The following is a 22,678-nucleotide window of genomic DNA, read 5'->3' as shown; positions in this document are numbered from 1 at the left end:
CAAGGCCAACAATACAAACAAACATAAAGTCAAGACTCAAAACTCAAACGGACTATAGTAAACTATATAGTAAGGTGTGGATCTCATCATATTGAACATAATTTGGCACTAGCTCCTATAGGCTCTTAATCATGATGTCCATAGCCTCATTATCCATAGACTTACCAATACATGATTGCATAGCATCTGCATGGCAATTGAGGGTATTGCTCCTACAGAGATTTCATTCATGGTTATAGTAGAGGGTATTGCTTTCGTCTGTTTGCTGCTGCAGCTTGGCTGACCTGTTTTTATCGTACCGTACCGTATCCTTCCTGCAAGAACAGCCTAATCTGAATCACTCCAACCTGCAAGAACAATATCAAATACCCTCTACTATAACCATGAATGATATCTCTGTAGGAGCAAAAGCCAAAGGGGAGCTCCCAAACTCATCATTGATGAAAACATGTCTCACTACAGCACTCCACTCCCTCAGCGACCCAACATCAAGAAGTTGTAAGCAAAGCAAGTATCGGAGTACTTAAAAGAATCTTTTTTGCTTCTTTGAGAAGAAACGGCAAATAAATAAATGGTTGGGCACAAAGGCCACCATCTCACTAGCTCTGGTAATAGTCAGCTCAACACATGAAACCTGGTTGATATCCTTAAGGAGATTATTCAAGCAATGATCCATGCCAAAAGAAAATACAATATGGTGGTAATGGCTCTCAACTATAGCGACAGCAGCTCTATTGACTGGTTCACCATCTACCATGAATGCCACCACATTCTCAGACCCAATCATCTCAATGTTATCTATCCACTCATGGACAAGTACATTGGCACTTTTGCTCTATTCACACAGAAACAGAGACGGTGCGAGAGAACAAGAATGTAGTGATAATAAAGGAACAAGACTGAAAACTGAACGTAGTAATGAACTGGGTACAATGAATGGTCAAACCCTGCATGAATGCCGAAGCACATCAATGAGGCCGCAAAATGAGAGAGAGGTAATCAAGGCTGAAAGCAATGATGAGGATAAAAGCTGGCTGAATGTGAGGCACTGTTGTGCCTGCCTAAGATATAGGCAAGGGAGGAGAATATTGCCAACCTGCTGCCTCAAAGGGCCGATCAGTTGATGCACTTGTCCAAAAGTGGTGATGAGTAATCAAGGCTGAAAGCAATGATGAGGATAAAAGCTAGCTGAATGTGAGGCCCTGTTGTGCGTGCCTAAGATATAGGCAAGGGAGGAGAATATCGCCAACTGCTGCCTGAAAGGGCCGACCAGCTGCTGCTCTTGTTCAAGAGTGGTGATAATTTGATTCTCAGAGAGAGCAACTATAAGAGCAAAAAATGAAAGATTACATTGTTGTCATGAACCCTTTCCAGCTACAGACAAACTTTTGAATTTCCTTTAGGTGACATCAGCAACCTCCAACAAGAGCACCAATCTGACAAATCTTAACAACACTTGAACTGTTGCTAAGACCCTTGACACTAGGTCTAGCTCTAAATTAGGAGCTATTTTCTCATGCTCTACAAGACTAGACAAACTGTTGCATCAAAGATATACTACTCTCTTATGGTGATCGAGGTAATAAAAGCAACTATTTTTTCCCAAAGGAAAGAAATAAGGCACCTCGGTCGATCCATAAACAAGAAAAATCTGAATACCAGCTGATCTAAGCACATTGCTATTCCAAAAGCAACTCATTTGGCTGTCCCATAAATGAACAAAACCTGAACACCAGCTGATCTAAGCACAATGTTTTTCCAAAAGCAACTCACTTGTGCTGTCCCATTGCATGGGGGGTAGATTAACACCTGAATCAACCAAGAAAGGCATATTGAGGCACATTGCAGTATACTATATCCTAGAATCAAACATTTCAAATAGTAAGAATGCGGCAAGGAATCCTAACTAAGGACCTTTTATGAAGAGGGCCATGGGGTAGCCTTGATGCACAAAATGGTGTCAGAAGTGGAGCAGCAATGGAAGCATAAATATATGCTGTAATAAACTGCTGAAACACAAGACAAAAGAGAAAAGAAAAGAAAGAAAGAATACAATACAGATGAGAACTCAAATGTATGCTCGGGAAATGAAATCCATATATCAGACACGAGACTGTCATATACAATAGTGAGTCACTAGCTGTGTGGGCACTGGCACTGGCTCCTCTCTCCATAGGACCTCCAGGTGGTGAACGAATTGATTGAGGAGGAGGAGCCCTGAATATATAGGCATGAATAATGCCATAAAATATGTCACGTTGGCTAGCATTTCCGGCAGCAATAAATGCTATAAAGCATAAAATGCTACACAATAAAATGCCCAAAATATCTACATAATGTACCCAGCCCATAATACATGCTCAAACTCACACATGAGCTAACATACTCTGCTAACATCCTCTCTCAAATCATGGGTGATCTGATACAATACAATGATACAATGATAAATGACTCATCATAGTCCAGACTCCACACAACATAGAACCACCAAGTAGAACCATGGATACCCAGGCAGTGAGTGATCAAGCCACCTACAAGGTGCCTCCGAGAGAACCTGATGTCGATGTCAATCGTACCAACTCTTAAAGGTAGAGAAGATCATAGCAGCTCTCAATGTCTGTCAACAATGCCTCTGATGTAGCACACGTGACCATCCTGTCACCGATGCCGCAGCACATAAATGACCATAGATCCCCGCCTTTGGCCAAGCTGTCAAAGTGTCCCCTCATGTGAGCTCCAGACAAAAGCCACCCGCTCTCTGTTAAATAACCAGCCCATCATGAACCTGGATGTCAATCCTAGCTCTAGGATTTGAACTTGCCAGACTTCAATCAATGCGTCAGGGATGTCCCTCTCTGGATCCTGTGCATCTGTATAGAAATATAGATGAGGCACGGCTGCCCCATCTCACCACCCTCTCACACTCCCTCTCTGGCACTAGAGAGTCGTAAGGAATAACCTCATTACCACCACTAGAAAGCAGCTGAGGAAGGGGCCACTAAGCCCTTCGCACGATCCGAAGAATAGGATCCTTCCCGCACCTTGGACTTCACCTTGGTTGGAGGATCTAAGTCGGAATCCGAGGCAAATGATGACTCGTCAGAGGAGTCCGCATCCCACGTCATCTTCTACTCTTGTTTCTTCCTAGAAGCTGCTAACTCTTTGCAGTCCTTTCGTAAATGACCTTTCTTCCCACGATGATAACGCTAGGTCTTCGACTTTTTCTTCAAACCCCTCTCTAAAGCTACAAGAGTCTCACTAGAACCTAATGAAAGCCGCCCTTGTAACCGCAATTTTGCCTCGTGCTCAAACAGCATCAAGGTCATATGTGTAAAACTGACCGGAGTTGATGATGTCTACGCCCAAAGCATTCGCCACTCCATCGAACACCAGAGGAAGTTTGTGTCAGAGTGCAGCGGTGCGGAAGTGTAGGACTGAGAGAGAGAGAACGCAGAGAGAGAAGAGAGAGAAAGAGACAGTGGAAGATGAAGATCTGCTGTATAAAGTGTGCTGAATACAAAGATATGCAGATATATACACGGGCGCAGTGCACTGGACTGCGTGTCTCCACCTCGACGATGCAACCTGCTGTTCACCTCGAAGTCCGCTGCAGTCTGCACTGTCTCCTGTCTGAAATCTGCAAACATAGACGGAATCTGCGTGTGCCACCAGTCTGTAATCTGCGAGCAGAGAAATGTAGGAGACTGCTGAAGTCCTCGGCTATTTATAGCCAGGAAACTGGGCGAAAACCAGGGCAGGTCGACTACATTAAATGTAGCCGCCTGGACTGCAGGCAGTCGGACGGCCACTGCACAGTCCGACTGTGCAGTCCCGTACAGGCGCTGATCTCTAACACCCCCTCTCAGAGCCTGGGCAGGGCAGAAGCCTGAGGGATCTGGAATGCCTCCGAAGTAGAGCCTGGGGAAGTGCCTTCGTAAAAAAATCTGCAAGATTGTCCTCCGTCTTGCAATACTCCACAGTGATGGTCTCATCCAGAAGCTTCTCTCTGATGAAGTAGTACTGGATCTCGATGTGCTTCGTCCGGGCATGAAAAACAGGATTCCGTGCCAAGGCAATGCAACTCTCATTGTCACATTGCAGCAAAGTAGAACGAGTCTGGGGGCAGCCAAGCTCCTCCAACAATCTCCGAAGCCACACAGCCTCACATGTGGTGGAAGACACAGCCCGATACTCCGCCTCAGTAGACGAAAGGGCTACCGTGGGCTGCTTCTTGCTACTCCATGAGATAACACCTACACCCAAGGTAAAACAGTAACCTGTAGTAGACCGCCTGTGGTCCACATCACCGGCCCAATCCAAGTCGCTCCAACCTACAAGTACAAGATCTGAACCATCTATCCCTGCGGGATAATGAATCCCTAAATCAGACGTCCCCCTCAAATACCGAAGTATCCTCTGAGCAGCCTGCCAATGCACCGCATCTTAGGTTCACTCATAAACCTTGCCAAGAGCCCAACAGCAAAACAAAGATCAACACGAGTGTTGAGAAGCCAAATCAAGGATCCAATCAACTGACAATAGCGGGAAGCATCCGCCATGGGAGAAGCTGAATGGGAAGTGGCCTTCCAGTTCGGATCCATAGGAGTAGAAAGGGCCTGACAATCCTCCATTGCAAAAGACACCAAGAGTTCCTGTACATATCTCTGCTAAGAGATGAAGATCCCCCTCCGAGACTGATAAATCTCATGGCCTAAAAAAAAGTGGAGTAGACCCAAGCCCGTCATCTCGAACGTCCGATGTAAAGCTAACTTCGTCTCTTGGACCTACTATGCATGATCACCTGTGACAATCAAGTCATCAACATACAACACAAAAAGCACACAACCATCCTCGGAAGTGTGAACATAAAGCTGCGGATCGGCCTTAGAACGCCGATATCCCAACTGAGACTAAAGGAACAAATCAATCTTCTCGTTCCATGCACGCGAAGCCTGCTTGAGGCCAAACAAGGCCTTCTTCAACCTGTAGACTTTCCCATCTGAAGATCCAAAGCCAGGAGGCTGCTCAACATAAATCTCCTCCTTCAAATCACCATTGAGGAAGGCCAACTTCACATCCAACTGGTAAACAGGCCATCGCCTATGGCCAGCCAAGGCAAGAACAGCTCTAATGGTCGCCATACGAGCAATGGGGGCAAAAGTATCATAACAATCAATCCCTGGGTGCTGTGCAAAGCCTTTAGCAACAAGGCGAGCCTTGTGCTTATCCAAAGAACCATCACTAAGGTATTTGGTCTTGAAGACCCATTTGACGCCAATCACCTTCTTATTCGGGGGCGGGGCACAAGTGACCAAGTGTCATTCCTCTCAATAGCCTCCAACTCGGCTTCCATAGCTTTCTTCCATGGTGCGGACTGTAAAGCCTCCTTCACGGAGGTGGGCTCTCAATCCTACATAACACGGGTCATCAAACAATAGTTAGAGCAAACAAGCTCCGTAGAATGTGCCTGGTGCCGCCGTGACCACCACGGACCATCCTGCGGTCCCCACTCCTCAGGAACCCCCTCGATCCCTGAATCACGGAGTGTAACACGGGCCCATCGAGGAGGAGGCCGAACCTCCCCTCGTTTCTCTCCATCAGTAGAAGACTCTAGAATATCCACCGGTGGTAACTCCTCAGGGGTGAGCGGTGGAACAGTAGACTCTGTGTCAGAAACAGAATCATAATCAAAAGGCACGGGCTCCAATGAAATGGTAGCAGGAGCCCAACTCTCCCTTGGATCTCCAAGAACGGGATGCTCCTCACCAGTTGATATGGCCGGAACCTCCACAAACCGCACATCGCGACTAGTGTACACATCCCGCTTGACGGGATCATACAATCGATAGCCTTGGGACTGGAAGCTGTAGCCAACAAATACCTGCCTTCGGGAAGCTACTTCAAATTTATCACGGTGAGCCTTGGGAATGTGAACATAGGCATCACACCCAAAGACCCTAAAGTAAGAAACATCGCGCTTAGTCCCAAAGTAAGCCTCAAAAGGGGTCATTCCATCAACGGCCAAAGTGGGGGATCGATTAAGTATGTGGACTGCAGTAGCCACAGCCTCGGCCCACAGAACGTGAGGGGTCTATCGGTGCTCCATCATGGTGCATGCCATCTCGATCACACTGCGGTTTTTCCATTCAAGAATGCCATTTTCTTGAGGAGTGTTGGTATTAGCAAACTCCTGGTGAATACCTTTGTCTGCACAAAACCGAGCAAACTCATTAGAAACAAATTCACCACCCTTGTCGGATCGCAAGGTCTTCAACTTCCGGCCCGATCGGTTCTCCTCAAAGAGAAGCCAATCCTTGAAGTGGGAGAAAGCTTCTGACTTTAATGCCAAGAAATAGGCCCATGTCATCCTACTGTAGTCATCTACGATCAGCATAAAGTACGGGCTCCCACGCAAGGACTCGTTCCTGATAGGGCCACATAGATACGTAGATACAAGCTCCATCGGTGAAGTAGACCGCCGCGAAGCTGTGTGGAGAATGGCATCCCGATGCTGCTTCCCACGAATGCAGGAGATACATGGCTGCTGGCTCACCACTATATCCGGCAACCCTCGAACAAGCTGTCCACGAGACGCCCTCCGAAGATAATCATAGTTGAGGTGACCAAACCGAGCATGCCATAACTCTGACTGTGTCTGAGAGGTAAGAAGAAGAGTAGAGAGGGCAGTGGAAGACTTCAATTTATAGATGCCGTTCTCCTCATATCCGGATGATAGAACCTTCCTTGACCCACGATCAAGGACTCGCACCGAGTTACTGTCAAACTCCACCAAAAGTCCAAGGGAACAAATCTTATGAACTGATAGGAGATGATACCCTAAACCTGGTACATGCAAGACCTCTGAGGTATGGGTACCACCACGTCCATCTGGAATAAGCTGCATCTTACCCCGTCCTGCAATAGACACTAAAGAGCTATCTCCAATGAGAATCTGCCCACGCAAGGGTCGCAACTGAGCAACACCATCTGATGAAGGAGTCATGTGCCGGGAGGCACCACTATCAACGATCCACTCTCGAGTCTGGGGAGCCATCATCGCAGCATCAGAAGCATTCGGTGAAGAGTCCTCAATGATAGCTAGATGAAGAAATGCAGCTGATGAGGGTGCAGCCACCGCTCCAGAATCCTTTGTGTCCTTCTTGTTGGTGTCCTTCTTGTTGGTGTCCTTCTTGTCTTTGTCAGGGCAATCCTTCTTCCAATGGCCAATCTTTCCACAAATGTGACATGTGGATTCTTTGTCCTTGTCCTTCTTTGACTTGTTATCCCCCTTCTTCTTCTTTTGGTCCTTCCCCTTCTTCTGAGAGGCTTGACCTGTCAGCGCCTCCGACTTGGAAGCATTCTGTCCCTTTAGCTGTTCCTCTTGATCCAAGACCATAGGAACCAACTCTTCCCACCAAAGAGTAGACTCCCGCCCCGAAGCAATAAGGGCGAAGTAGAATGTACCGAATCGTGGCGGCAACTAGGACAAGAGTGTGATCACCATGTCTTCGGAGGAAATCGGCTTTCCCGCATTCTGAACCTGCATCTGAAGCTGTCTTAGCTTGTTGATGTGCTCCCGCAGCGAAGAAGACTTGTTTACGGACAAGGTCTGCATCTGAACCTCCAAAGAAATCCGCTTCATAAGGATCATCCGGTTGTACATCTGATCAAGCTCCAGCCAAATCTCCCGAGCCACCGTCAAGTGCTCGATGTGAGCTATCATGGCTGTAGTACAAGATAGAAAAAGAAAGGAACGAATCCGGGCATTCAGTTTGTCCCAGTGAGACTGAGCCTTGGCTAACTCTGCACGAGCATCAGAAGAGAGTTTGGACTCATCTCTTACCGAGGGCCTGTCGATCTCCTCCTGTACAAGCTCCGCCAAATCATAGGACTCAAGGATGGCCAACATCATGATGCGCCAGCTGCGGTAGTCGTCGCCATCGAGCTTCTGATCTGCAGGAACAGCCGGTAAGACAGGCACCTTCCGGTCCATAATCGTCTGGAACTCCAAGTCAATCTCTATAGACATCTTCACCTGTAATGCCTTCACAAACGCAAAAGCAGCCCCCTCTGACTGTGAAAACTCAGCCTGCTAAGACTCTTCTGCGTCCTAAAACTTCTTCACCCGCCGGAGGCGATGAAAAAGCAAAACCTGCACTTGAAAGCTGAAAACTCAAACTTCCTCCTCGTCAAACAGCAGTACAGCAGCAAATCCACCACCTGGACTCCTTTCCTGCGCGCCCACGCTCGCTTCAGCCTTATTCGAGGCGCAGCCCTCCTGCCTGCCCTCAAACGCTGAAAACGCAAATTTGTGTCGCGATAGAAACTCCTCTTCAGGTTGGTTCTGCGCTCAGTCAGTCCTCTAACACTACTCTGATACCATGTCAGAGTGCAGCGGTGCGGAAGCGTAGGACTGAGAGAGAGAGAACGCAAAGAGAGAAGAGAGAGAAAGAGACAGTGGAAGATGAAGATCTACTGTATAAAGTGTGCTGAATACAAAGATATGCAGATATATACACGGGCGCAGTGCGCTGGACTGCGTGTCTCCACCTCGACGATGCAACCTGTTGTTCACCTCGAAGTCCGCTGTAGTCCGCACTGTCTCCTGTCTGAAATCTGCGAACAGAGACGGAATCTGCACGTCCCACCAGTCTGTAATCTGCGAGTAGAGAAGTGTAGGAGACTGTTGAAGTCCTCGGCTATTTATAGCCAGGAAACTGGGCGAAAACCAGGGCAGGTCGGCTGCATTAAATGCAGCCGACTGGACTGCAGGCACTCGGACTGCACAGTCCGAGTGTGCAGCCAACTGCACAGTCCGACTGGACTGTGCAGTCCCGTACAGGCGTTGATCTCTAACAGTTTGGAGAGTATAAGTCCAATAAGATGAGCCTCTAGAAGGGCACACTACATTTGCCGAAACTGGTCCTGGATTTAGGTTACATGAAGTAGAAAAGATAGATAGTACCTTTGGCCTCAAACGAAATTTGCTGGAGCTATCCATACAAAGTAATTGCCCTCATGGTGAAAGGTGCCACGTACAGCAGCTGCAACTTCGTCCATACTTCAAAAGATATCTTGCAAGAGGTAACCGCCGGTAGGACTTCTTTGGAAATACGCCAAAGTACGGCCAAGTAAGCACGTGCATCGTCCGAATCCCATGTAAGCACCACTTCCTCATGGTTGTCTTCATCAAAATCAACGAAGGCCACTAAGGACGTTCAATAGCTCCACAAACCACATACCATAACCGCTTTTGTATAAACCAAGCCTTCATCACAGCACTCCATGTAAGATAATCAGATCCATGTAACTTATCATCAATGGATGTGCACTGAGGAGCCATCATCTATAGAGGATTTAGAAGAAAAGTAGAGAAAAGAAGGTATTTGGAGAGGGAATACAGTCAAACCACAAGCACAGACGATAGAAAATGAGAGTTCACATGCAGTATTCAACAAAATCTGGCCAAAACAAGAAGAAATCTGCTGCCAAAAGTCAAAAAATCAGTCAGAAACTGCCTGAAACAGCAACAACGGCCTGAAAATGCAGTTGCCAGCCAGGAGAAGATGCAAAAACAACAAAACGCAGGCTGGAACTAACACACAGGCAGTAGAGGGGCTAACGCAAGTTGTACGGATGCGGACGTCAACAAAAACACAAGTAAAACAGACCGCCTAGTTGGAGCAACAGTCGCCTAACCAACAATGGTCAAAACAGTCCTGAAATTAGCAGAGAAAATACAGCAGGAGCATAGATCGTGAAATCTGATACCATGTCAGAAGTGGAGCAGCAATGGAAGTGTAAATATATGCTATAATAAACTACTGAAACACAAGACAAAAGAGAAAAGAAAAGAAAGAGAGAATACAATACAAATGAGAACTCAAATGTATGCTCAGGAAATGGAATCCAATATCAAACACGAGATTGTTGCATACAACAGTGAGTCACTGGCTGCGTGGACACTAGCACTGGCTCCTCTCCATGGGACCTCCAAGTGGTGATCTAACTGATTGAGGAGGAGAAGCCCAAAATATATAGGCATGAATAATGCCATAAAATATGTTAGGTCGGCCACCAACTAGCAGCATTAAATGCTATAAAGCATAAAATGCTACACAAAAAATGCCTAAAATATCTACATAATCTGCCCAGCCCATAATACATAATCAGACTCACACATGAGCTGACATACTCTGCTAACAAATGGCTACCATTTTATTTACAAACTAGGACTACACAGAAGGTGAATGGTAGAGGCATCTGGGATAGCTGACAAAGTAAAAAGAGAAATAGGCAAAACTATAATGCTGAGCATAACACCAACCCAAAAACACTTTGAATTTCAAAAGTTTCTAACATTGCAACTTATATGGTTGAAAACATCAGATTAGAAACACTTACTATCTAATACTTGATGGTGGGGTTGTATGTCCAAAAAGAGAGGTGGAACCTGTGGTTAAACAGTTCTCCTCAGACAACTTTTGTCAAACTCAAAAAAGTAAATGCACCATTAATCAAGGTCAAACCATACCATGCTAACGGCCTCTTGCCTTGTGATACTCCCAATTATGTTCTCTCGTTTCAGAAACTCGTGAATTCTGTACATGATTGTCTTAGGAAGGTTATAATAATTTATATCTCAAAATAGAGAATGAATACAAATTCCAAAATCCATTTAGCTTTGAACAATATTCAAGCATTAAACAAGAGTGTTTGCATATTCCATTTGGCTTTAAGAAAAATTCAAGCATAAGACAATATCCACAATTCCATTCAACTTTGAAAAATAATCGAGCATTAAATAGTTGTGTTTGCATTTTCCATTGCTTTAATGTGACTTGAAACCCTACCTGTTTAACTGACATGAGCCAAAATAAACAGGCAACAATGAAAACACCACAAGGACAGTGATATCCAGCAGGCAAAACTGCTGGGCACAAGTAACCAACTATTGCACAGACAGGGCCTGCCTTGAGTTTCACCGAGCTTTGTGTGGATGACATGAAGCAGTTCAGAGTGCACATAAACAGCAGGCATACTGTTCAATCCCATAACCACATAAAGACAATAAAGACAAACTTAAGAATTCAGCATAAACTAACATATGACTTATTTATACCAAAAGCAAGAGGGTAGAGGAACCTTGTGAGTGTCTGATTCTTGCGTAATTGCATTCGAGAGAAATTCAGGTGCCATGCGAGCTTTCCAGGATACCAAGGGAGTGGCTTAATCAATTCATCTCCCTGCCCCACAAATCTCCATGTCAATTATCAAAATCTTGAATGATACCAAGCTTTTTTGTAGCAGAATATTGAGATCCATAACCATTGTGAGAGTCTGATACAAACATGCCTCACAATCATTCTTCAACATATCAACAAATTCGTGCTGTATCTGATTCCCAATTTCCTTTGCAAACTGGCCACTGCAAGCCATTGTTCCACAGACTGAATAGTTTAGGTTGGTTTACAACAGAAAAGCATCTAAGCAGCACCTACATAACTGGCTTTTGTTGCACACATATCAGATTATAGAAATCTTGCCAAACATTCAAAAGTGCAATTTCTTCTATTGGAGCCCTTCACACTTAGCACTGAATCTATCCCTGCATAATAATGTTTCCAAGATCACATACCAGTCAAGTAATATTTCCGGACAGTTGCATTGTGTACAGTAGACACAAAGCAGAATGTCAAAACTTGAAATACGGATGCAGAACTGAAAATCCTCACACGTCCTTTCAATGGTTTCAACATAGAAACAGCTATTTATACTTGGTAGCTTAAAAGCAAACTTTGGTACCTTCCATTGATTCGAAATACAGCAGGCAAAGGCCTACGTAAAGTTGCAAGGAAATCATCCCACTCGTTCTCAGACACTATGTCCTGTTGCTGCAAAACAGAACACAAACATGCAGGTTTAGTATGAAGTAGAATGTAATGAATTATCTGATCCCATGGGTCAATTTTGGCCTCCAAAGGACATTAATATCTCTCTCTCTCTCTCTCTCTCTCTCTCTCTCTCTCTCTCTCTCTCAGAGTCTCAGTTTTGTTTTGCTTCCACATGCACTCACAGGCTTATCAGACCAGTAGAAGCAGCTGCGGCTGCCAGTGCAGCAGCAGCTGGGAGGCGAAATGGATAGGCAGAAAGAGGGGGGACAGCTCAATGTACAGTTGCTGATATGTAACAATTATGATGTTGCAGGGAAGCCATGAAGTTGGAAAGCTTCTTTAAGGGCCTGCTTCAACAAAAAAGGAAGGGAGAGATGTTAGCGGACATTTGTCTTCCGTTAAGCACTCTCACAATAGAGACCTATTTCAAAGTTAAAACAGCTGGAATGTCCTGATTTCTATATGGTGCTTCATGATATGCTGTTCAGTTTTCTTTTCATGTGCTCTCATGAGTTTAGCCTTAGGACCTCTTTAATAGCTCACACAGTTTGTAATCCAAAATTTGGACTCAAATCACTGGGTATTAATGCCATGAAGGCACATAAAATGAAAAAAAGAAAAGATAATTAGAACAGAATAGACTCTGATAACAGCTTTAATTACAACATTGAGTTCCTATTACAAATATAGAGGATAGTTCAACCTGCTACTAGAAGATACATTTACATCTGAAAAAGTGGGGTGTAAAAATCCCTGACAACTGCCTTTCTTCCTCAATGCACTGCCCACTTACTACTACTTACATGCCTCCCTCACTTTGGCTAACTTTGTTGGTTGATTTGGAGTTGGAGTGGTGTTAACTCATCTGCCATCCACACTTTTGTCCCTTGTAGGGACTCCATCTACTTCATCACCACTATCTTCTCTGTCACATCCATGTACATGACCTTTGCTTATGTGCCTTTTGGGATAATACTGATGGGCTCTCCCAATTCTGGGAAAGGGGTAACCCTGCTTAACTCTGCTCGTAAAACATTTGTATCTAGGTCCTAGGATGAATCTTGTTCAAACTCTAGAGCAAGATTCTCCCTATCCTATTATTAGATGGCTCTGGGTAAGTATATCGTTTGATCAAATCTGTCTTCTGCTGATGAACAACTCTGTTACAGGCAAACAAGCTCGAGAGACCTCTCTCTCTCCTCCCGACCACACTTAGAAAGTCCTCTCAGTGCCACCCCGTCGTGACCCATCTACCAGCTGTCATTACCTAGTGAGTTCTACTATTTTAGTATTACTCACTTACTTCCTAAGCTCCCCTTAAACCCGTACGGGCGCCCAAAGCCCCCGGAAGGTCATCTCTCGTGCTTGTCCCCCCATATGTTACATTTATTAACATTTCCTCCCCCTTAAGAATCAGTTTCGTCCTCGAAAACGATGCTTGGGAGGTCCAACTGTAAATTGGGAAACCTTTTTCCTAAGGTACTTACTCGCTCCCATGTTGAGCTTTCTTCTGAACAATCTTTCCATTTTACCAAATATTCTTGATAAATAGTATTCCTCGTTCGTCTATTACGAACACTTAAAATTCTTTCTGGTTCGTGTGGAATAGATTGGTCACCTATTAGCTCCTCAATGTTATCATTTAAGATTAGATTATCCATATCACCCAGCTTCTTTCTTAGCTTGCTTACATGGAAAACTTGATGTGTTTTACTACCGGCAGGTAGTTGGAGCTTGTAAGCATGTTCTCCCACCCTTTTAAGTATTGTGAAAGGACCACAATACCTAGGTGACAGCTTTGGACATTGTTCCGTTTTCATGGTTTTAGTTTGTTTAGGCACCTTAAGATAGACCAATTCCCCTTCTTCAAAGGAGATGTCTCTTTGGTGAGGATCTGCATAAGCTCTAGCTCAATTTTGAGCTTTCTTAATATTTTCTTGAGCAAATTTTAACATACTATTCATATCCTCCAGAAAATCCTTTGCTGCCTGAACCTTTTCTTTGTGCAGTCCTACTGCATGAGGAGCTTTGGGCTGAAACCCATACATTAGCATAAATGGACTATATCTAGTGGAAGAGTGCTTGGCACTATTATACGCAAACTCTGCTATCAATAAATACTCTTCCCAATTAGTTTGCCTTTTACTTACATATGCTCTCAACATATCTTCAAGGATTTGATTAACCCTTTTAGTTTGCCCATCTGTTTGCAGGTGCTCCGCCGTGCTCATGCTAAGTTTAGTATCCAATTTCCTAAATACAGCACACCAAAATTGACTATCAAATTTTCTATCCCGATCAAAAACTATATTTGCCGAAAGGCCATACAGTCGGTATATGTTCTCTATGAACAATCTAGCCAATTCTAGTGTTTTAACATCAATTGAAGTTGAAATAAACTTAGCCATTTTGGTTAACCTATCCACTATCACCCACACAGAGTCATGCCCCCTCTGTGTCCTAGGTAATGCGACAATAAAGTCCATGGAGATACTCTCCCATTTTTCCGAAGGAATCTCTAATGGGTGGAGAAGTCCTCCCATTTTCAATCTTTCAGCTTTATTAACCTAGCATTTATTACATTTGACCGCATAGTCAAGGACGTCCTTATTCATTCCAAGCCAATAGAACTACCTTTTAATAAGACTATAAGTCTTATTAACTACTGGATGTCCCGCACTACGGGTATCATGACACTCAAAGAGTATCTGGCGCCTTATTTCTTCATCTTTCGGGACACATACCCTACCCTTGAAGAGTAAATAACAATTATCAATGGTAAAATTCTTCCACTTGAATCCCATTTGAGCAACCCCTGATACTCCATTTCCTTGTTGAACATCCTCAGATGTTTCTTCCTCAGTGGAGGCTTTTCCATTTGGATCCCCATTTTCTATTGCTTCCCATATGTTAGAATATGCCGGATCAGCCTAGCATTTCCCTTTTAAGGATTCAAGTAAATCAGAAGTGAACTGAGTAAAACTCAATTCATTTATGATGGGCATTCTGCTAAGTGCATCAGCCACTATATTATACTTTCCTTTTCTATACCTTATCTCATAGTCGAACTCTTGGAGGAGTTCGGCCCATCTGCCTTTACATCCTTGTAGATCCGGTTGGTCATTAAGCCACTTAATGCTTTCATGATCCGCCGTAACACACTATTCATCAGCTTCATAAAAGTAGCTGGTGCATTAGTGAGGCCAAAAGGCATCACCAAAAAATCATAATGCCTGTACTTAGTACGAAATGCCGTCTTAGGAACATCCTGGGCCTTAATTCTTACTTGGTGATAGCCTAATCTTAAATCAATCTTTGTGGAAAATTTTGCCCCTTGTAATTGATCAAAAAGATCTTCCATTCTGGGCATAGAAAATTTATTCTTCACCGTTATTTTATTAAGTGCTCTATAATCAACACAAAGTCGCATAGAACCATCTTTTTTCTTCACCAATATAATTGGCGAAGCCCAAGGTGAATTGTTGGGTCGTACAAACCCTTTATCAAGGTAATCCTTAATTTGTCTTTCGACTTCTTGGTGATGTGTTTCACTTAGCTTATAAGGTGGTTTAGAAAGAGGGTGTGTATCCCTATCTATATCAATTGGGTGATTTACATCACCCCTATCTGGTGGAAGGCCACTTGGTAAATCAAAAGGAAACATATCTTTGAATTCATCTAACAAACCACTTAATTCATTATTTACATTCAACTCACAAACATAAGAAAATTGTTGCTTAATATTACAAAAAGTAAAAGTGTTCTGTACAGGAGAGACCATAACATACATACATCACAAGCTTCCTTCTTTATCAGCTTCTGAACTTCAAGGGAACACATCAAAGGGTTATCAGATACTTCATGTTCACCTTGAATCACAAAAGTCTTATCATTCCTTTCAAATTCCAATGTATTATGATGATAACTACACTTTAAGGATGGTTCCAATCCCCACAGCCACTCCCTGCCTAAAGCAATATTGGCTCTTTTCATATTCATAATTTGGAAATCAAGCTTATCTTTATATCCCTGGATCTCGATTTCCAAATTGGATACCATTGTATCCCATATTTTATTATCCTGACCTTGCATTATACGAACAACATATTGATGCTCACTCTTTTGTTGGGGAAGTTTCAACTTTTTGACAAGTGCATAATTTATGAAATTGTGGGTGGCAGAGTCATCAATCATGACTCTAACCCTCTTTCCCGCTATCAATCCATGCACTCTAACTAAATCATGTGGCCCAAAGGTAGGCTGCCACATAGAAGTTGACATACAATACCTATGTTGTATATCCTTGTGCAAGATCTCTAAAGATTTATACTTTTCATGCCCCTTTAATTCCAAGGTTTGCACTACATGGATTTGTTTCTCTTTTATCTTCCCTCATTTTCCTTTGAGGGCAATTCCAGGTAGCATGGTTAGGAGATAGGCACTTGAAACACAACCTTTCTTTTTTGGCATTATCAAAGTCATCTTGACTTAACTTTGGCTGTACATATTGTTTTTTTTCAAAGGGTTGTTTCTTACCCTCAAGGAATGGCATTTTCCATTTAGATTTGCCTACAAATTTTGAGGCTTCAAATTCCCTAGTCTTAGGCTCCGTATCAGTGAGACTAGTGAGTGCACCTGGACACGTATTATCTTCATTGATTAATGCAAATTTAATTGCCTCTTCAAGCGTCTTAGGAGAACTCCTTTTACTTCCTTTTTACAAGCCTTATCTAGTCCCCTTATGAATCCTCGTCTTTTGAAATTCATCTATTCCTTCCAATTTAAGGATTATCTCACGATACTCCTCGAGATATGTCAGCAAAGGTCTTCTCTTTTGTCTGACAAAATCCCAATCTTCCCAATTTCTTTCCATTTCATTTTCAAGAAGGAATTCTTTCAAAAAGACTGGTTCAAATTGAGCCCAAGATTCAGGTATTTTATTTGCCTCCTTTAAAGTTCTCCACCATTTATATGCTTTTGGCCCCAAGGTTAGACTGGCCTCCAGCGCTTGGAGATGTGGTGTAGTATTCTTTAATTTGTGCAAATCTTTCCATTTTTTGAGGAAATTAAAGATAGTATCTTTATTTCTCTATTTTTCCTCCCCATGAAACTGAGGGGGTTTCATATCTTTTAACACTCGATTATCCCTCAGCTTTTGGTGGGGTTCCCTAAAGTCTCGCATAGTCACATCTAGATCTTTCGATGAAGATGGAATATCTGAGGTCTCTACCTTACCTTTATCCCTTTCTAAAAATAAGGCTAATTGGGATTTTATTTCACTGAGTGCTTGAGTTAGTAACTCCATTTGAATCCCCTGTGCTTGCATACGAGCAGTTAGATCATCAAATTGCTCTGGTGTAGCAAAAAAAATTTCCCATTGTTCGTCTTGTATTTCCGTTTCAGAGCCTTCGGTTACCCCATCTTTCTCTTTCCCCTCCACTAATACACTGGAATTTAAAAAGTAAATATAAGAAATTTGCGTACTGAAAGGGAGCGACGGATCAAAGGTTGGACTCGAGAGCTATGGCGGAAGAGCAAGAGCAAGAAAGGGAGAGACTAGAGATGGGAACTCCAACAGTCACAATGTGTGACCGGGCCTTCCTTTATTCAAACTATCACTAAAAGAATAAAGAATAAAGAATAAAGTGACGGTAACGAGCGCCCGCCACCTGCAGTATGCAGTGGCGGTGACTGTCACTGTAGTAATACACGGGCAGCTAGGCAGAGGCGCCTTTACCCCCAACCACCTTCCACTTAAAGACGAATCTGCCCCAGTGAGGAGTAAAAAGAAAAGAAAAAAGACAATACAACATGTGCACATGTACAACAACATGAGGAAAGACGTCATCTCATCCCACGCCCATCAACCTCCTGAGGAAGGCAAAGCGCTCTGTAGAGAGGCTTTTCGTGAGCAGATCTGCAGGATTCTAGTCAATTGAGATCTTGACAAGATCAACAGACTTGTCCTCAACGACCCCACGTATGAAGTGATACCTCACCTCAATGTGTTTCGTCTTCGCATGGAAGACCGGATTCTTGGCTAACTGAATAGCACTTATAGAATCCGAATGCAATGTAGGGATAGCATCAATATCAAGGTCAGCAACTAAACGACCCAACCAAATGGCCTCCTTGCAAGCCTCAGTGGCTGCAACATACTCGACCTCTGTAGTAAAAAGGGCCGTGCATTTCTACACCCTGGACATCTAAGAAACAGCACCTCCAGTATAGGTGAATACATAGCCGGAAGTGGACTTCCTACTATCTGCATGTCCTGCATAATCAGAGTCAGTGTACCCCATGACTCCTGTATCCTGGCTGCCATAGCATATGCACATATCTGCAGTGCCCTTCAGATACCTCATGATATCCTTCATGGCATCCCAATGCTTCTTACCAGATGTAGCCATATAGCGTGCCACAACACCAACTGCAAAGGCAATATCTGGACGAGTGGCTATCATGGCATACATAAGACTGTCCACTGCGGATGCATAGGGAACCTTGGCCATCTCGGCCCTCTGCTCATCTGTCTGCGGACAATCAGCCCGTGATACCTTCATATAAGAAGATAATGGACAGCCAATAGGATTTACGTCATGCATGCGGAAGCGCTCAAGGACTTTATGAATGTACTCCCTTTGTGACAGGTAGAGGATTCCCTGATGCCTGTCGCGTCTAATGCATATACCAAGTATGTGAGCGGCCTGTCCCAGATCTCTCATCTCAAAGCTCTTCATGAGCTGAGCCTTAAGAGCATCTACCTCCTCATGAGCTTTCCCTGCTATCAGCATATCATCCACATAGAGTACCAAAATCAATAAAGAACCATCACGGGCTTTCTTCGTGTAAAGACACGGATCCATAGCACTCCGGCTGTAGCCCTGTGACTGCATAAAGGTATCAAACTTATGATACCACTCCCTAGGTGCCTGTTTCAAGCCATAAAGACTTTTCTTCAATTTACACACTAGGTGCTGCCTGCCAGGTTCTGCAAAGCCCTTAGGCTGCTCCATATAAATCTCATCATGCAAGTCCCCATGTAAGAAAGCCGTCTTGACATCCATCTGGTATAAATCCAAGTCAAGCTGAGCAACTAAAGCCAAGACTAAGCGTAGGGTTCATCTTAACCACAAGAGAAAAGACCTCGTCAAAGTCCACACCATACTGCTGCTTAAAACCCTTTGCTACCAATCTAGCCTTGTATGCCGGCTTGGGGTATCGAAGGGTACTTTTTAGTTTGTACATCCACTTACATGGCAAAGCCTTCTTACCCGTAGACAAGGAAACCAAATCCCAAGTGTCATTCTTATGCAGGGAGTCTATCTCAGACTGCATAGCCCTCTCCCAGGAGTGACTGTCACCCCTACGCATAGCCTTATCATAGGTGAAAGGCTCTCCTGCATCTGTAACCAAGACATAATGCATCGAGGGCTGAAATCTATCAAGAGGGCATCTGTCTCTAGTAGACCGTCTCACGGCAAGCTCTGCTACCTGCTCAACTGCTTGTCCAACACCCTGACCATGAGCATCTGCTGCAGCTGTAGGCTGTTCAACTAGCTGTGTGGAAGCTCTCCGCTCCTCCTGAAATATAACCCTGCGGATCTCAACAACTCTCTTAGGCTGCCTATGCATTTTGTCTTCATGGAAGACTACATCATGATTGCGGATGACTTTCCGCGCCTGCGGATCCCAGAGACGGTAACCCATCTCGCCTACATCCCCATAACCAAGGAAAATGCATTTGACACTCTTGGGATCCAACTTACTTTTCTTGTCCCTGGGCACATGGCAAAATGCCTCACATCCAAAAACACGGAGATGCGCATAAGAGGGAGGTTTTCCAGTCCATACCTTCTCTGCAACCTGAAAATCCAAACCACTAAAGGGTGATCTGTTTATGACATGCACAGCCGTACTAACTGCCTCAACCCAAAAGCTCTGTGGTAGGCCTGCATGGCTAAGCATACTGCGTACACGCTCCTAGATGGTTCTATTCATCCGCTCAGCCAAACCATTCCTTGGGGGGGGTGTAGGGGACGGTCAACTGACGCTTAATACCCCTCTCATCACATAACTGCTCAAAAGCACGTGAGACATACTCACCCCCATTATCTGTCCTTAGGCATTTTAGCGTATACCTAGACTGGTTCTCAACCAATGCAAGCCATCTCTGAAACACGGCCAAGATATCGGATTTCAGCTTAATGAGATAAGCCCAAACTTTCCGTGAAAAATCATCTATGAACGTAACAAAATACTTTGCACCACCCATAGACTGACAAGGCATGGGCCCACAAACATCCGAATGTACCAATGCCAAGGGCTCACTCATGCGTGGCCTACCAGACTTCTTATGCGTAGACCTAGTCTGCCTGCCATAAAGACAATGCTCACATTGTCACAAGACTATAATAACTAGTACATTTTTGTTGATTTCTTTATTACATATTTTATTTGGTTTTTCTTTTTGGAAGGATCCCTCTTGAAATCTAAACGCCTGAGTTGCATGGCCAGTATGTGAAACAGACAGGAATGTCTAGTGAGTCAAGACTGGACAGTTAAGGTCCAGTACAAGTCTGGAAGAGACTGAAGGCACTACAGATTAACAAGCCTGGAAGAGACTTGTGAAAGTGTATATGGACAAGTGTGTTGAGGAACTAGCCTGGAAGAGACTAGTTCAAAGTGAAGATGGACAAAGCTGCAAGAGATTGGTCCATGTGGGATCATCGGTGGAAATTCACTTTCAGTTGAGCTACATTACAGATTTGGATGTAGCCATAGTCTGCAAAGATGATCAGAAGACTAGTGGGATGCAATGAAAGCAACTCCTAAAATTTAGGGAGTTACTATTTTTGGACCCCAAAATCTGTTCACGTCATTATCTTCGTTTTTGTACGAGGATTAAACCTCTAGTCTGTGCCGAGGTCAAATTTTGAACCGAGGATGGAGAATTTTAGACCGAAAGGTTTAAACAGGAAAATTGTTACATGTATGCCATGTGTCACAATTTGGGCATAAATTCCCAAAAGAGAGAGAGAGGGCAGCACAAAAACGAGTTTCAATGCCTGGGGGGCTCATTTTGTGAAAGGGAGATGGATCGCTGCAGATGGAGAGCTCTTGAGAGCTGGTCTACCTTGTCTATGATGCATAGGGCCTTTCTTCTGATTCAGGTACAGCTGTGTGGAATATGCTGTTTTTTCATGAGGCAAGAGCCTCCTTTCTCCAGGAACAGGAGCAGTTGTATGTTGTCCCAGCAGGGACAGGTGAGGGTGGTAACCTCACCAAGTAAATGTCTGAAACAGCACTGAATCAGTGCTGTTTTTGGACTGTTCAGAGGTTATTTTAGAGCCCAATTGATGTCAAAATCAAGGGGCATTTGGCCCAGATGATGCAGGACAGTGCAGGGAACAATATGAGCTGAAAACAGGTCTCAGAACAGGTCTGGACCAGTATTTACAGTGGGCTGAACAGTGCAGGGAACAGTATGTGTTGTAAACAGGTCTCAGAACAGGTCTGAACCAATAATTACAGCAGACTGAAATGGTCAATTCTGCACTCCAACCAGAAGATTCAGACTTGGGCAGAGTTTCCCCTCCTGGTCGGCTTGTTTTGGGTCAGTAATTGAACTGTTATGCTGCCAAATTTCACCCAGAATAGGTGAAAGACAGCCCATTGTATTTTCCCTCTTTTTAAAAATAAAGAAATACCGCAAGGGACGCCTAACTTAGGGGCCAACAAGGTGTCTGTGTTGCAACAAGAGCATTCTAGCTTCCTGTATTTCTTCTTGATTCTGTGTCTTTAAGTTCAGGTAAAGTGGACGACTGTTAAATTGGGTGAAAGCATTTATTTATTTTGGTTGTACACCACCGCCCTTCCCAGTGAACAGGCCGGTTACACACATGAATCAAAACATGCATAATCAAGGGGCGGCAAGTATTGCAAACCAAAAAGCATTTTCATTCCACTCAAAGACATATGGCCCAAACGGGCATGCCAAAGAGATACATGTGGGATAGAACCCACAAACAAAACATGATCAAGGGAAAAAGCTGATACAATCAAGGGGTAGAGGCTACCAGCCTTGGCACCTCTCGCAATCACAAGTCTGCCACGAGTTATCTTCCATGCAGAGTCTCCAAAACATACATGATATCCTGCGTCATCAAGCTATCCAGCTGACATAAGACTGCGTGTCAAAGCAAGTACATGACGTACATCCTGCATAACAAAACTGCAGCCTAACATCACCAATACCCACAATATCAAGAGAGCTGTCATCACCCAAGCGCACAGAACCCGAAACAGTACGGTATGAATGAAACCACTCTCGACAAGGTGTCACATGAAAGGACGCATTTGAGTCCAAGAGCCAACACTGTGCATACATAGAGTGTATCTCTGTCATCTGCGAAGCACTAGAAGAAGTTGCTAGGATATAATCATCATCATCAACATTCTCAGGCTGCATAACATTAATCTCTTCAATTTTAACACTAGACTTTGCAAGTACTATGCTGCGATCAGAAGACTTATCCTGCACTTTGTCTTTCCCCTTATCTTTGCGCCTTTCATTGCACAATTCATGGCATTGTGGCCTAATATGGTCCTTTTTCCCACAATGGTGACAAGTAACATCTACATTCCTGCCACGAGATTAGCTACGTGACTTCCCATGAGACTTGAACCGAGATTTCTAAGAATCCCGTCCACGACCACTACCACTGCCATGCTTTCCATATCCATCATTCCTGTCTTTAGCTGTCATAGCATGAGACACACGA

At 44.0% G+C, this 22,678-nt stretch overlaps 1 protein-coding gene across 1 annotated transcript in view; it reads right to left on the bottom strand.

Moving 5' to 3' along the window:
• The window catches only part of LOC148024351 (S-adenosyl-L-methionine-dependent methyltransferases superfamily protein), an 88,551-nt gene that overhangs the window by 32,585 nt on the left and 33,288 nt on the right, over positions 1-22,678 (bottom strand). Inside the window, exons 2-6 of the mRNA XM_087693969.1 lie at positions 11,806-11,894; positions 11,352-11,428; positions 11,146-11,242; positions 10,535-10,601; positions 10,405-10,453 (exon numbers count right to left, since the gene is read on the bottom strand). Of these exons, the coding sequence (XP_087550095.1) occupies positions 10,405-10,453; positions 10,535-10,601; positions 11,146-11,242; positions 11,352-11,428; positions 11,806-11,894 (379 nt within the window). The remainder of the gene's footprint in view (positions 1-10,404; positions 10,454-10,534; positions 10,602-11,145; positions 11,243-11,351; positions 11,429-11,805; positions 11,895-22,678) is intronic.

This window comes from Lygodium microphyllum, chromosome 15 (assembly GCF_053477565.2).
Source record: "Lygodium microphyllum isolate KBCC chromosome 15, Lygodium_microphyllum_v1.1.10, whole genome shotgun sequence".
NCBI lineage: Eukaryota > Viridiplantae > Streptophyta > Polypodiopsida > Schizaeales > Lygodiaceae > Lygodium > Lygodium microphyllum.
This window is presented reverse-complemented; position numbering and strand designations above follow the sequence as displayed.